The sequence below is a fragment of the Oikopleura dioica genome, chromosome PAR, assembly GCF_907165135.1.
Source record: "Oikopleura dioica chromosome PAR, OKI2018_I68_1.0, whole genome shotgun sequence".
NCBI classification, from domain to species: Eukaryota; Metazoa; Chordata; class Appendicularia; order Copelata; family Oikopleuridae; genus Oikopleura; species Oikopleura dioica.
In genome coordinates, this window is record NC_137293.1 from 2,629,811 (window position 1) to 2,642,042 (window position 12,232).

The 12,232-nt window shown below is 40.5% G+C and overlaps 5 protein-coding genes across 5 annotated transcripts; 3 read left to right on the forward strand and 2 right to left on the reverse strand.

The window, feature by feature from the left end:
- Nucleotides 1–49: 49 nt before the first annotated feature.
- LOC145703081 (uncharacterized) lies at nt 50–1,765 on the forward strand. The gene is made up of 7 exons (XM_081780393.1): nt 50–359; nt 407–467; nt 510–794; nt 976–1,203; nt 1,251–1,381; nt 1,428–1,539; nt 1,583–1,765. Exons 1-7 carry the CDS (start codon nt 195–197, stop codon nt 1,699–1,701), a joined length of 1,101 nt encoding a protein of 366 aa, XP_081636519.1. The 5' UTR covers nt 50–194; the 3' UTR covers nt 1,702–1,765.
- Nucleotides 1,766–2,287: 522 nt separating this feature from the next.
- LOC145703484 (uncharacterized) lies at nt 2,288–4,575 on the reverse strand. The gene is made up of 6 exons (XM_081780846.1): nt 4,502–4,575; nt 4,092–4,461; nt 2,898–3,322; nt 2,695–2,850; nt 2,546–2,653; nt 2,288–2,477 (listed from the first exon to the last, which is right to left on the reverse strand). The coding sequence occupies exons 1-6, from the start codon at nt 4,548–4,550 to the stop codon at nt 2,410–2,412; spliced, it is 1,176 nt and encodes a 391-aa protein (XP_081636972.1). The 5' UTR covers nt 4,551–4,575; the 3' UTR covers nt 2,288–2,409.
- A 563-nt stretch (nt 4,576–5,138) lies between these two features.
- LOC145702771 (myo-inositol 2-dehydrogenase-like) lies at nt 5,139–6,905 on the forward strand. Its single transcript, XM_081780037.1, has 6 exons — nt 5,139–5,261; nt 5,299–5,588; nt 5,627–5,829; nt 6,297–6,465; nt 6,505–6,716; nt 6,757–6,905. The coding sequence occupies exons 1-6, from the start codon at nt 5,204–5,206 to the stop codon at nt 6,893–6,895; spliced, it is 1,071 nt and encodes a 356-aa protein (XP_081636163.1). The 5' UTR covers nt 5,139–5,203; the 3' UTR covers nt 6,896–6,905.
- Nucleotides 6,906–7,559: 654 nt separating this feature from the next.
- Nucleotides 7,560–8,869, forward strand: LOC145701196 (cytochrome P450 4A12A-like). The gene has a single exon (XM_081778423.1). It carries the CDS (start codon nt 7,586–7,588, stop codon nt 8,867–8,869), a length of 1,284 nt encoding a protein of 427 aa, XP_081634549.1. The 5' UTR covers nt 7,560–7,585.
- A 285-nt stretch (nt 8,870–9,154) lies between these two features.
- LOC145706196 (chondroitin sulfate synthase 1-like) lies at nt 9,155–12,148 on the reverse strand. Its single transcript, XM_081783725.1, has 3 exons — nt 10,855–12,148; nt 10,223–10,812; nt 9,155–10,175 (listed from the first exon to the last, which is right to left on the reverse strand). The coding sequence occupies exons 1-3, from the start codon at nt 11,342–11,344 to the stop codon at nt 9,846–9,848; spliced, it is 1,410 nt and encodes a 469-aa protein (XP_081639851.1). The 5' UTR covers nt 11,345–12,148; the 3' UTR covers nt 9,155–9,845.
- Nucleotides 12,149–12,232: the final 84 nt, after the last annotated feature.

Below are 12,232 nucleotides of genomic sequence, written 5' to 3' on the forward strand. Positions count from 1 at the left end.
CTAGTCTGTAATCCTATGTCGGAAAATGATTTTGATCCTGAAAAGACAACAATTCTCTGGAGAAAGCTGAAAAGCAAGAATCAACGTTGGCTAAAGAAAAATCTCCCGAGCCCTCTAGACCTGCTCATAGTTCTGAGGATTGTTTCAAAAGCGAAATCTTGCGCTCACGAGGAGTCGGAAGCGTACGCCGATCGATGATGATGTTCATGGAAGAGCAAGAAAAGGCAGCGGCTTCGAAGAGCTCAGCTGCGAGGAGTGTCAAGAAAATGCCCGCTTTCGTCGACTATCAAACCGATCAGCCGAGTCTGACTGGAACTGGTGTTGTTAGAGTCGCAGTTCCAATTCCACAAAATTTTGTTGTAAGTCGAATTGAAGACCGAAAAAACCATGATTTATTCATTTTTAGGAACCAAAGATTGAGCGAAAGCCAATCAAAACCGGTCGAATCGAGCAAATCTACGACGATGGTAAGTTCTTTACATTCAGTCCATTTTTATGCATTTTCTTAGCTCCGGAGCCGGAACCAACCCTCAAATTCCTACCAAATAAACCCTCAATGGATCTTGTTTCCTCAACCCCAAAACCAGCCGAAGATCACAAAGCAAGAATAAAAATCGCTGCATCCGAGGAAGCAAGAGCGATTGTCGCCTCAGCCGCCACTAGAAATGCGTCAATCGAAAACGAAGATGAAATTTTTGTTGAGAAAAATTTCGACAATCAAGTCGAGGTTAAAACTGCACAGAATGTGGAAACGAAAACTATCGAAGTCGAAAATGGAATTTTAACTACAGAAGGTATATTCTGAATATAATATTCAGACAGTTTTTCAATACAGATCATGTAATGTCCATACAATATTAATTGTCAATTACAATACTGTATTGTCAATACAGTATTGAATGCCCTTGACATCCAGGCTGTGTAAGAACAAGCCTATTCGGAATAGCCTTTTTTGATTAAAAGATCAAAATTCAGTGACGACAACAAAGACAACCGTCAGCTCTTCCCGCCAGATTACTTACAGTCATCAAGAAACAATCGACTATGACGACCGTGAAGTGACGAGAAACGAGACTGTCATTAGCAATTCTTCATCGGAAAACACAAAAGTCGAGGCTGACAATCTCGACATGTCTTTTGGCGACATCAAAATCGAACCTGAACATCTGAGGCCACCATCACCTGCCCAGGAAAAAGTCGAAGGTTAGCTCAGTTCTCTCTATTATTAAAGTTCAAAATGATTTTTAAAGAAAGCAAAATCGAACTGTCAATCTTGGACATCCTGAAACAAACTCATTTTGATGAAGAACCCCAAGAAATAGTCATTACCGCAAAACGAGATCGAGGAGCCTCTCTTGGACTATCCATCACTTCACCTCTGGTAAGAAGTCAATTTTTAAATAGCCCATTAACATCTTTTATCAAAGGAAGAGCCAGCTGTTGATGTCCCGCTAGCAGCCGATACCGTCATTATCAAAGACATTGTTGTCTCTTCCAGCGCCAGTTTCAACCAATCACCTAAGATTGGCGATGTCCTAGGTATCTCCGACATCCTTTTAGCCTCAGTCTCACCTCTTTTTAGTTTCAATTGATGGGATCGAAATCAATTCTTCAAACATCGAGAGTGAGCTTCAAAATTGCGGAAATCTGATCACCCTCAAATTTAAACGCTTCCCGAGTGCCTTTTCTGGATACAACTAAAGATGATCTGAGTCTTATTGATAAATATGAAATTCTAAACACTGTGCTTCTTAATAAAATAGAATCAGTTTGCGGCTGGAATCCGAAGGCTGAAAGAAAAACATCATAGTCTATCTTGTTCACTCATCACTTACCATTTGCATCATGAAGAAGGGTCATTAGTACGAAAAAAGAGCAGTTGACAACGCTGATATCGTGGCGCTATTTATGCATGAATATAAAGAGGGGCTTTCATCATTTTCTAAAAAAAATGAATCTTTTGAGTTTCTTTCTCTTTTTTGTCTCGAGTCTTTCTGCGATGAAAGTAATGCGAAGAGGTTTCAACCCTTTCAACTAGTAAGTTTTTTCTTCGAAAGTCCTTTTTTTCTCAAATTTGAATAAGTGAAACTCAATATAAGAGCTTATCATTCAGTATGTATGAGTACGACAGCTCCCCGGAAGGAACTACAGACGATTTCTTTGTGAATGAGAAACCCTATCGGAAACATGAAAACCTCAATTATCAAAAGTTCCTCGAGGGCTAGGGCATCAGTTATTCCACTATGATCTGCTTTGTCATCAGAATAAAAGATGAATAAATGTCAAGCTATATTTTCTCAGAAATGCAATGGTTACAGTGATAAAATTTTAAATAAGTCTTTAAGATTTCCGACAGGCCGAATTAATAAGAAATCAAAGATTTATTTCTCCGAAAAGCTTTTATTTATTTTAAGCCCAGTTCATCTGCCAGTCTGAATTGAACTGAACGTTGCCATCTGAGCCGATGATAATTGGGCCTTTCAGGGTTTTTCATTTTTTATGAATCGAAGTTTTTGATTGAGGAAAAAAACTGGAAAACCCTGACCTGCTTGAGTTCGACGGCGAGTAGTTGTCGTGGTGGTTGTTGTGGTCGTCGTTGTTGTGGTGGTTGTTGTTGTGGAAGATGTTGTTGTTACTAGATCGGTTGTTGTGTCTGAAATGATTATGGTTTGTTCCTTTTGTTGGGAAGATTACCGAGGTTGTAAGCGTTTGGATCGCTTCGATGATGATGTCCAGATCCCATATGATGACTTTGCCCAGATGAGTGATGATTGCTTCCGCTCATGAAATGACCGTTCCCATGGTGAGAACCGCAGTTGGGGTCGTCATGATCGCAGCGGCTCAGCTCCTCTAGAATTTTTTTTTTCGATTTTTGGTTTCTAGAGATTGTCAATTACCGTCGATAAAATGGCTTTGCCGATGAGCTCTTTCACATTTGGTAAAGATTTTTCCACCGCCTCTTGGTTCACAGTGATTGTGTTGGTTGAAATGATGATGGGAGTTTTCGTGATTCCAGCTGTTCTTGACGTACAAATCTGCAGCGTTTATGGCGAATTGCTTGTCGCATTCGCACACTTTTCGAGCGCAGGTGTTTTCGCGGTCGGTGCAGGTAATTGGGTCGTACCAGTTCTTCCCGGCGGCGGGGCGGTTGAGAGCGTAAGAATACGTTTGAGAATGCGTGTCGCACTTGATGTCAGATTCTTCGATGCAAGAGTAGCAGGTTCGGAGGAGGGCGCAGTTGAGGTCAACATGGTCTGCTGGACGACCTTTTCCACCGGTGAAGATGTAATGTGAGTGATCAGGCATACAGTGACATCCATAACTAAATATTTGCATAATCTTAGTCAGACGTTCGAAGAGTGAGAGTGTAATATTAACGATTAAATAAACTTTGCGAACAAAATAGAGATATTTTTTCAAAAGAATGTCACGAAATGATAAAATGCAGGCTGACACTGACTATGTCGCCGATTTTCACCGATTTCCTTTGCGTTCAAAAAAAATTGAAAAAACAATTGGTGAAAAACTTGCCGATCTCACAAAAGAAGTGAATCTGAATGAGGCTCAACTACAAGAAGAAATCAAAAATGGGAACAAGGAAATTAAAGATCTGAAAAATAAAGTTACACAGCTTGAAAAGAAAAACATCGCCTTAGTAAAAGAAAAAAAAATTCAAAAAGGACAACGAACAAATTTTGAAGGCACTTGGAAAATTATCTCTTGACTTTATTGAACAAAAAGGTTAGAAAGTTTCAATAATCACATTCAGTTATTATTTCAGGCTTATCACTTCAATGCAAAATCTGCCAAGAAATGTTTACGGATGGCGATCATTTCCAAACGGGACTCAAATGTGGCCACACTTTCGGCGAGTCGTGCATTCGAAAGTCCTTGGCAAATGTCAAACGATGCCCTGTATGTAACAAAAATGCTGACATTTCCGATTTGAGCCGTGTTTACTGAGTAAAAACTTTTTACTAAAAAGCGGCTTTTTACGAAATTAAATTTGTCATTAAATCTCATTGTGACTAAGTTTTTTATGATTCCGGTAAATTTGAGTTCCCTTTTCCAATGAAATTAAAAAATCTTACCCGTGATAAAGTTCCATGGTGTACTCCGCATAAGCTTCATTTTCAGTATTTGACGTAATTGTATGTTTGAACTCAATTCCCGTCGAGACTTGGGACTCGCTCATAAATCCTAGCGCGCTGTGTCGGCCTGAAATATGCGGCAGGTAGGTATGATAGACGATCCCATTTGCTTGATGCGTCCAGACGAGCATTCCCATTAGCAACTTGAATCGAATTCGTGAAATATCAACGGTTCTCTGGGTCAGTCCTTCCAAGTCGCCAAGCTCGGTCAGGATGTTTCCAGCAATTCCGGTTGAGTTGGCGATTCCAAGTTGCCATTCGAGAAGTTGGATTTTGACAGCCTCTTCTCGGAGAGCACCATTTTGAGGAGCTAAAATAATGAAAGTTTAGGCAAAAATCTCTCTTCTAACCAACAGCTCCAAAAACACCACTTGAAAGAAAAACGTTAAAAAGCTTCATCAAATGTCGACGTTGCTGAGTCGTATTTGAGATTAACTGAGATTTTTGCAAGCATTGAAACTCTATATATACGGAAAATTCTGTTGAGAAATGTGAGTTTTGGTTTTTAGCGGCGATGTAACGGTCTACGGCGCGGACTATGGGAGCATGTTTTTTGAAGAAACCGCAAAGATTAAATGATTCTAGAGGTTTTTGGTAAGGAGAAATAAATGAAAAAATATTAGAATTACAATTTTACCGATTTGAACTTGGCAAGGGGTCTTTTTAGATTTGTTGGGCCTTGAATTATTATGAAATTTATGCTCGAAAGAATCTGACATAAGATCTGTCAGTCAGGTGGACTTTGGGACGCTCATGACGAAACGCCGGTGATTGACGAAATCGAAAACCAAAATGGTGCCATTTTGAGCTCTCCGACTTCATGTAAAATCTAGTTTCCATCAAATCCATTTGAAAAATAGAGAAAAAAGGTCTTTGACGAACTTGTTAACCTTCTTCTGATAGACAATCATTTATTTGGTTCCGTCAAATATTGACAAATCTGCCATTTCTAACACCTTTTGAATCTCAACCGCGTTTTTGCCCTTGAGCTATTGTAAAAACTCTGACTTGAAAGCCTTTCAGAAAACAAAAGAAAGAGAAGTCAAAACAAAATGAAACGATTAGGGATCGCAATTTTCGGCCTCGGAAGAATCGGACAGATCCATTTAGGTAGTCCCTTTGATTTCTCTTTTTTAATTTTTGCTAGAAAATTTGCTGGTTAATCCTAATTACGAAATCCGGTATTTATGCGACGTCAACGAGTCCCACGCAAAATTCATCAGAGAGCGATATAACCTTGCTGCCGAAGCTGTTGGCCAAGATTCCTTCACAAAAGTCTTTGGGGATGAAAAAGTCGACTGTGTCATTGTCGGAACTCCTACTGACACGCACGAGGGTCTTTGCGAACAAGCACTGAAGAGTGAAAAACATGTGTTTTGCGAGAAACCACTGGCGATGACACTTGAAAGCTCGCTGAAAATTATTGAGCTTGCGAAGGTTTGGTCTTTAAAAGAAAAACGGTAAAATTCATTCAGGAAAAGAATCTGACTCTTCTCGTCGCCTTCAACCGTCGCTTCGACCCTCAGATTCTCCGCGTCAAGAGCGAGTCAAAAGCTCTTGGCAAACTTTTCACAGTGAAAACAACCGCTCGCGACGCTCCTCGTCCTCCGATCTCGTATCTCAAAATATCCGGCGGTATTTTCCACGACTGCGCCGTCCATGATCTTGATTTACTCAGGTAAAATTGTTACATAACATAAGAATCGCGAGCTATTGCAATTAAAAATCCGTGACCCCTGGTTTACACACGTGATAGCGCTCCCATCTTAAAAATTCTGAAGCTTTACCGGAAATTCTCTACAAGCGGAAGTGACAAAACACTTGTCAGTTTGTGAGCAGATGATAAGTCCCACCAACTTTTGTTGAAGAAGAATATTTAAGAGTCAATATTCACTTGAAATCATTGTTTTTCCAGAAGCCAATTTCTTTCGTGTGTTTTGGCAGCAGCCCTACCTAAAAGTCAGTAGATTCTTTTGCCTGGTGATGGACAATGATCAAATAAGTTGCATCAAGGAAACTTGATGATAAGAATATTAAGGACAAGAAGAATTTAAGTGACCAAGAATCTTTGTCTTTGGTCACCAAGATAGCTACTTCCGCTTTTTCCGCCCATCATGGTCATGAAAAATAAATGTCTTCTCTCAGATTTATGCTTGGAGAAGAGCCTGAAACCGTCTACACTTCTGCTCATGCTCATGACCCTGAAATCGCAGCATTGAACGATGCAGACACCGTTTTTATGCAGTTAAAATTCCCTAGCGGAGCTCTTGGCCACATTGAACTTGGCCGAGATGCTAGATATGGATATGATCAGGTCGGATAAACTCGTTTTCTTTTATTCATTTTTGGGAAGACCGTTGAAATCTTTGGCGAAAAAGGGAAGGCGATTTCGGCGAATCAACAAATTGCTCAATGGCAAGTCTGGAAAGCTGAGGGCCAATCTACTGATGCTATCAAGCAGTCCTTCAAACAACGATATCATGATGCATATGTTGCTGAGCTCGTTGAGTTTCATGCGATCATTACTGGCGAGAAGGCTGATATGTCTGTTGTCCCGGCGGATTGGTAGGAAACTCACAATGATAGAAAAGAGAATTTTTTTTAGTTTGAGAGTGTCAGTTTTGGCAGAAGCTGCTGAAGAATCGTGGAGAACTGGCCAGGTTGTCAATATCAAGAATTTCACTGAAAAAATGCTAGAGCATGAAAAAGTTGATTCGAAGAGATTTCATGCCGCGCTAGAATAAATCTCAACAAAGACAGTGTTCAATTTTTCTATTGATAAAGACAAAAGTGTGCTTAAAAAATCCATATCAAAATGAATATGTCATCTTTTTGGCTTAGCGTCAATGGCAGTATTTACTCAGACATCAGTGCTACTGTGCAAGAAAATTGCTCTTCGGAAGTTTATCTTTCTTGGAAAGAATTTTAGGTGTGAGAAGAATCGGACTGTTTCCCTATCTAAGCAAATAGTTGACGTTTCGGAAAAATGCTCTCAATTCTCCCTCTACAGCATATATAACCGCTCACTCTCCGGAGCATGATCATTCAAACTTTCAACAAACTCAAAATATAACTCAAATAAAGCTTTTCTTTTCTCAGAAAAAAAAAACAAACAAACAGATAAAATGATGGATACTATGAAAAACATTCTCATCAACCCTGCTACTCCAATCGTTCTCTACACAGCCTACAAAGTCCTCAATCTCGCAAAACAAGCCAAGCGACTTAATTCGTTCACCGACCAGCATTACAAACCATCTGGTCAGAATTTTTTCGGCTCCTTTGCCGAGTTTATCAAAACAATGCGAATGTCCATTGAAGACGGATCAATTTCCGAAGAGTTTCTTTTTTGGCGACAACGAAAATTCAAGGAGTCGCAAAACAGTGCCTTCCCAGGAACTTGGATTTTCAAAACTCTTCCTTGGCGCCAATTAATGTACGTTGCCGACCCGAAATTAGTCGAAATGATGGCTCAAATCCCCGCTTCCTCAGTCACACAAGGCGGCTTTGCTGGCGATCTTCTAGAACTCGACTCCCGAGGATTCAAAAACGGCCTCGTCATGCTCGAACACGACGACTGGAAGAAACAGCGTAAGATCATCAGCCAGATTTTCCGACGAAACCAGCTCGACAACTACATTGAAACAATGGACCAAGCCGCGATCACTTTCACCGAAAAACTCGCCGAGCAATCTTCCTACTCAAAATCCGGCGCGTACGAGAAATCCCGACTTTTCGTCTACGAAATCCTCTTCAAGACAATCTTCGGCGACGCAACTGCCGAGGTGCAGACCGACAAAACTTACGAGCCAATCATCAACACATTCCAAAAACTCGGTGACGCTATCAATTCGAAAATCAGAAGCCTTCCTCTCATCCTCCTCCTCAAGAAAATTCCCCTTGGAATCGAACTCGCCAAGAAATTCTGGAAGCCGCTTCGAGAAGAACAGGAGCATCAGCATTCTAGAGATATCTACCTCGAAAAAATGGTCGAAAAATCCCGAGCCGACCACAACGAAGGAATCGAAAACTCCGACTTGACTTCAATCCTCATCAGAAGCCAGGAAAAACTCGGAAAACCTGCTCTCTCCAACGCTCAAATCCACTCTCATCTTTTCACCTTCCTCTTTGCCGGACATGAAACTACCCTTGCCGCACTCAGCTGGGCTCTCTTCCATCTCGGAGAAAACCCAGAATGCGCCGTGAAGATCCAGGAGGAGTTTCATAACCTCGGCGGGCAAATGAACCGACAAACGATTTCCAACGCTAAATACACTGAAGCATTTATCAAAGAAATTCTCCGAATTCGACATGTTGTCGACATGATGGTTCCGCGAAAGCTTATTGAAGACGTGTCCCTCCCCGATGGGCGAGTCCTCCCTAAGGGTCTCCAGTACATCGTCGACTTGGGCAACATCCACCGATCCGAAGCTCAATTCGGCTCAAACCCAACAAAATTTGACCCGACCCGATTCCTCGAGCAGCCGAAAATGGCCAACAAAAAAGAAGGCAAATACAGCTTCATGCCATTCGGCGGCGGCACTAGAATGTGCGTTGGAAACCACTTTGCCATGCAAATGCTCAAAATTGCAGTTCTCCGAGTTGCTTCAACCCTAAAAACAGAAAACCAGCACAACGGAGAGGTTCCAAACCAAATGGAAGGTGTCTCCTGGCGACCGAAATCTGGAACTTTGGCGCAAAAATTCACCTCTTTGTAAATCTGTCATTATTTACTGTAAATATTTTTATACTTTCTTGACCAAGCTTGTTTCTATAAGCTGCTTTATATATTTGCAAATACAATGTTCTTTTCAAATTTCCGCGTTTATAGCTTGGCATTCGATAAATATAGAAAATATAAACAAAAGCAGGATATGAAACAAAAAAATCAATAATAATTGAAGATTCTTGTTGGTCACAAGCTCACACAGAAGCAACATCTGATCAGAATCATATCATTAACGCAAATTATCATGAGTTCCCCACGAGGCTCGAGCATCAAAAAATAGGGGCGTATCCAGCTTCAGATTCTCATTCGGTAGCTGTCGCTGATAAAACCTATATAAAATTCTCATAATAATGATCAGAAAAGTTATGTTTTATTTGTCATCATGGAAATAAAAAAATCACTTCTGAGCTACCAAAAGCCCTCCGTGACGTTTCTTATGGAAATTTTTCTCGAGGAAGCTTGGGAAATTTGCAGTTGCTTTATCTTTGACTTTTGAAATAATCCTGTTGAAACGTCACATCCGTATTTGCTTACAAGAGTTTTTATTTATTAATAGCAATAATTCATAAATCATAATTTTGGTCTCCTTTTCTTAGAGTATTAAAAATAACGCAGTTATTACGGTATGTTAGGTTTCGTTATGATTGACATTTTACAGTTATTAAAAGTTAGCTTCTTCTCTTCCGATTCAAAGTCTTTTTCAGAAATATTTCATAAAGTGCTTCTGAAGAAGTGTAGTGATTGTTCATGACGTCGACGCATGCTTTCTTTTGTTGATCTTCGAGGCCGGAGCAGTCTTTGTCGTGGTAGATGTGGACCAAGTTCGGCTCGACAGCGCGGAAAATATTAACGTCTTTTTCTATTAGTCTCTCGGCGAGCTTGACATCTTCGAGGCCCCAGCCGATGATGGATTTGTCGTATCCGCCTTTATATTGGGTAGAAAATTGACGTTGTACTAGAAACCCTCACTGGACAAAAAGCATCATTTTGTTATTTTTTAAAACGAAAAGGAATGTACTATTCCGAATGTTCTTCTTTTTATCGAAATTTTTGGTTTCATTTTCCACCCCAATTCCTGATTTAACCAAATCGGATCTGTAAATCGAGACCATACCGTATCCAAAATTTCTCCAAAAACCGTGACGGTCCGTCACACCGTCTGGTTCCGGCCGTTTTTTAAACTGGGAGAAGATTATTGGCATGTAAGCTTGGCCGATTCTCGTGTTGGAAATGATGTTTTGCAGGAGCTTCCGCTTGAATGCCATATCGATGTCGACCATAAACAGAATTGATTGCTAAAAGAAATCGTTAATTATTTCCATCACTTTTCAATTTTGCGTACCATTGGTCTTGAATCCGCGCCCATCTGTAGCCCAATGCCTCTGCTAAAATCAGCCTTGGAAGTGATCACATCAAAGTCAAGCTCGCAGGTGAATTTCTCCTTTGCAAGTTTTTTCAGATTCGCCAATTTTCCTCGGAGACTCTTAATTTCTTCTTTGTGCTCATTCTCCTTGAAATAGACGAAAATGAGATTGATGCCATACGATGAAGAATCAAAGTCATCACGGATATTTTTCAGGAATCGGTCCACTTGATCCTCTCTTCCGACAAGAGGAATGATAAAATCAATGCTCTCGCATTTTTTGTGGAAAACTTCGATCGCTTTTGTCTCCATTCCGCCAAGAGTTTTTTTGACGATCGCCGAGTCTTTTACTCCTTCTTCATTTTTCACTTCGAACTGATAGATGTAGCTGTTTTTGCTTCTGCCGTATGAAAGGCTCTTCCATGATTTTTCATAGCCAAGGAGTGAGAAAAAGCCATCAACCGCGGCTCCTCGATTGATTTGGACGGGATTGTCTTGGTCAAGTTTGTAGTGATACACTTTTCCGTCATCTTCTTTTCGGTAGGTTTCGAAGATGTCATCAGTTTCCTCTGAAAACAAAAATGAGTGAAAATTTCTAGCACTTCGACTACCGAGAGGGCTTGGCTTTGTATGAAGAACCACCTTCAGCATCTTTTTCTGAAGATCATTGATTCTGTCTTGAATAATCTGCGCCTCGTATTTGAGCATGTCCAGTCGTGAATTCTGCTGATAAGGATAGAACTTGTTCGAGTGCAGCGTCATCGCTTTTTTGACTTTGTCGCTCACTTTTTTCATGTCAATATTGTCCCAGCTTGAGCTTTGCCCGGGCTTGAGCGGACGCGGTCGGTAATTGTTCCAGAAAAAATCTGGTGTGTCCCGTGCGTTGGTACAGGTGAGATTTAGATGATTGTAGAAACAGCGGCCAAGTTCGATGTCTTCGTGTTCTGAGTAGATTTCTTCCTTGAGGCATTTGTGCAAATGCGGGCGAATCTGCTTGATCGCCTCTCTGGAAAAGATGATGCCCGTTCCGCCCATACAGTAAGTCATTTCCTTCGGCACATAATCATCCGGGTCCCGCCCCATTCCTGCATTGCCGATCATCAAAGGCTTCGACGGGTCAAGTTTTTAAGAAAGGCTTCGACGCGGGGAAAGTTGAGGTAAACATCGTCATCGAGTCGCATGAACCAGTCGAAATTGTTGAGCTCGACATCGTGAAAATGTCTATGTGGGTTTTCAAATAAATTAACTTGAACCGCAGAAAATGGGGTTCGGCGGAAAAACGGATTATATTTCATTTTGATAAAAGTTTTCTCGAAATTTGATCGGTTTTGATTTCTCGAAATATATTTTATGTGAAACCATAACTCGCATAAATCCTGGTGAAGTTGGGCTCTTTTCTATTTGGAGCCGAATGATATATATTCGATATTCATTCTTTTGTTTTCAGTATTTCAATCCAATAAATATTATTATAAAACCCTCCTGATAACAGAATACGATTTCCTCTGCGGCGGGTACATATTATCATTAACTCCCTGCAGCGTGATAATATTCAAACTATCAAATTTTAGATTCTCCGAATTGTCAGAAAACACAGTCACTTTTCCGCCATTTTTCGTCACGTCAAGTGCCCATGATTCGGCAATATCTCTTGTTCGTCGCATCAGAAATTTCTGAGCAGACATGACTCCGATGTTGACGAGTTGGCGGTGCTGTGTTGATTCTTCGATGGGGATCATGTCGACGAAAGAGGCCGAATGAGGGTGGAGGGTTTCGTCGTGGATGCATTTTTCGACGAGGTAGTTTCGATGGAGTCTTGGAATGATAAAAATAATTTGAAAATAGTTCAAAGAATCTGACAGTTACAACTTGAAGTGATTTAACAAGCTCTTCGTAGAATCTAAAGAATAAAATTATATATTTTTTCCCTCAAAAATGTTCTTTATGGTGACTGAAATCTTTTGAAAGAATTCAAAATTTGAAGTCTTT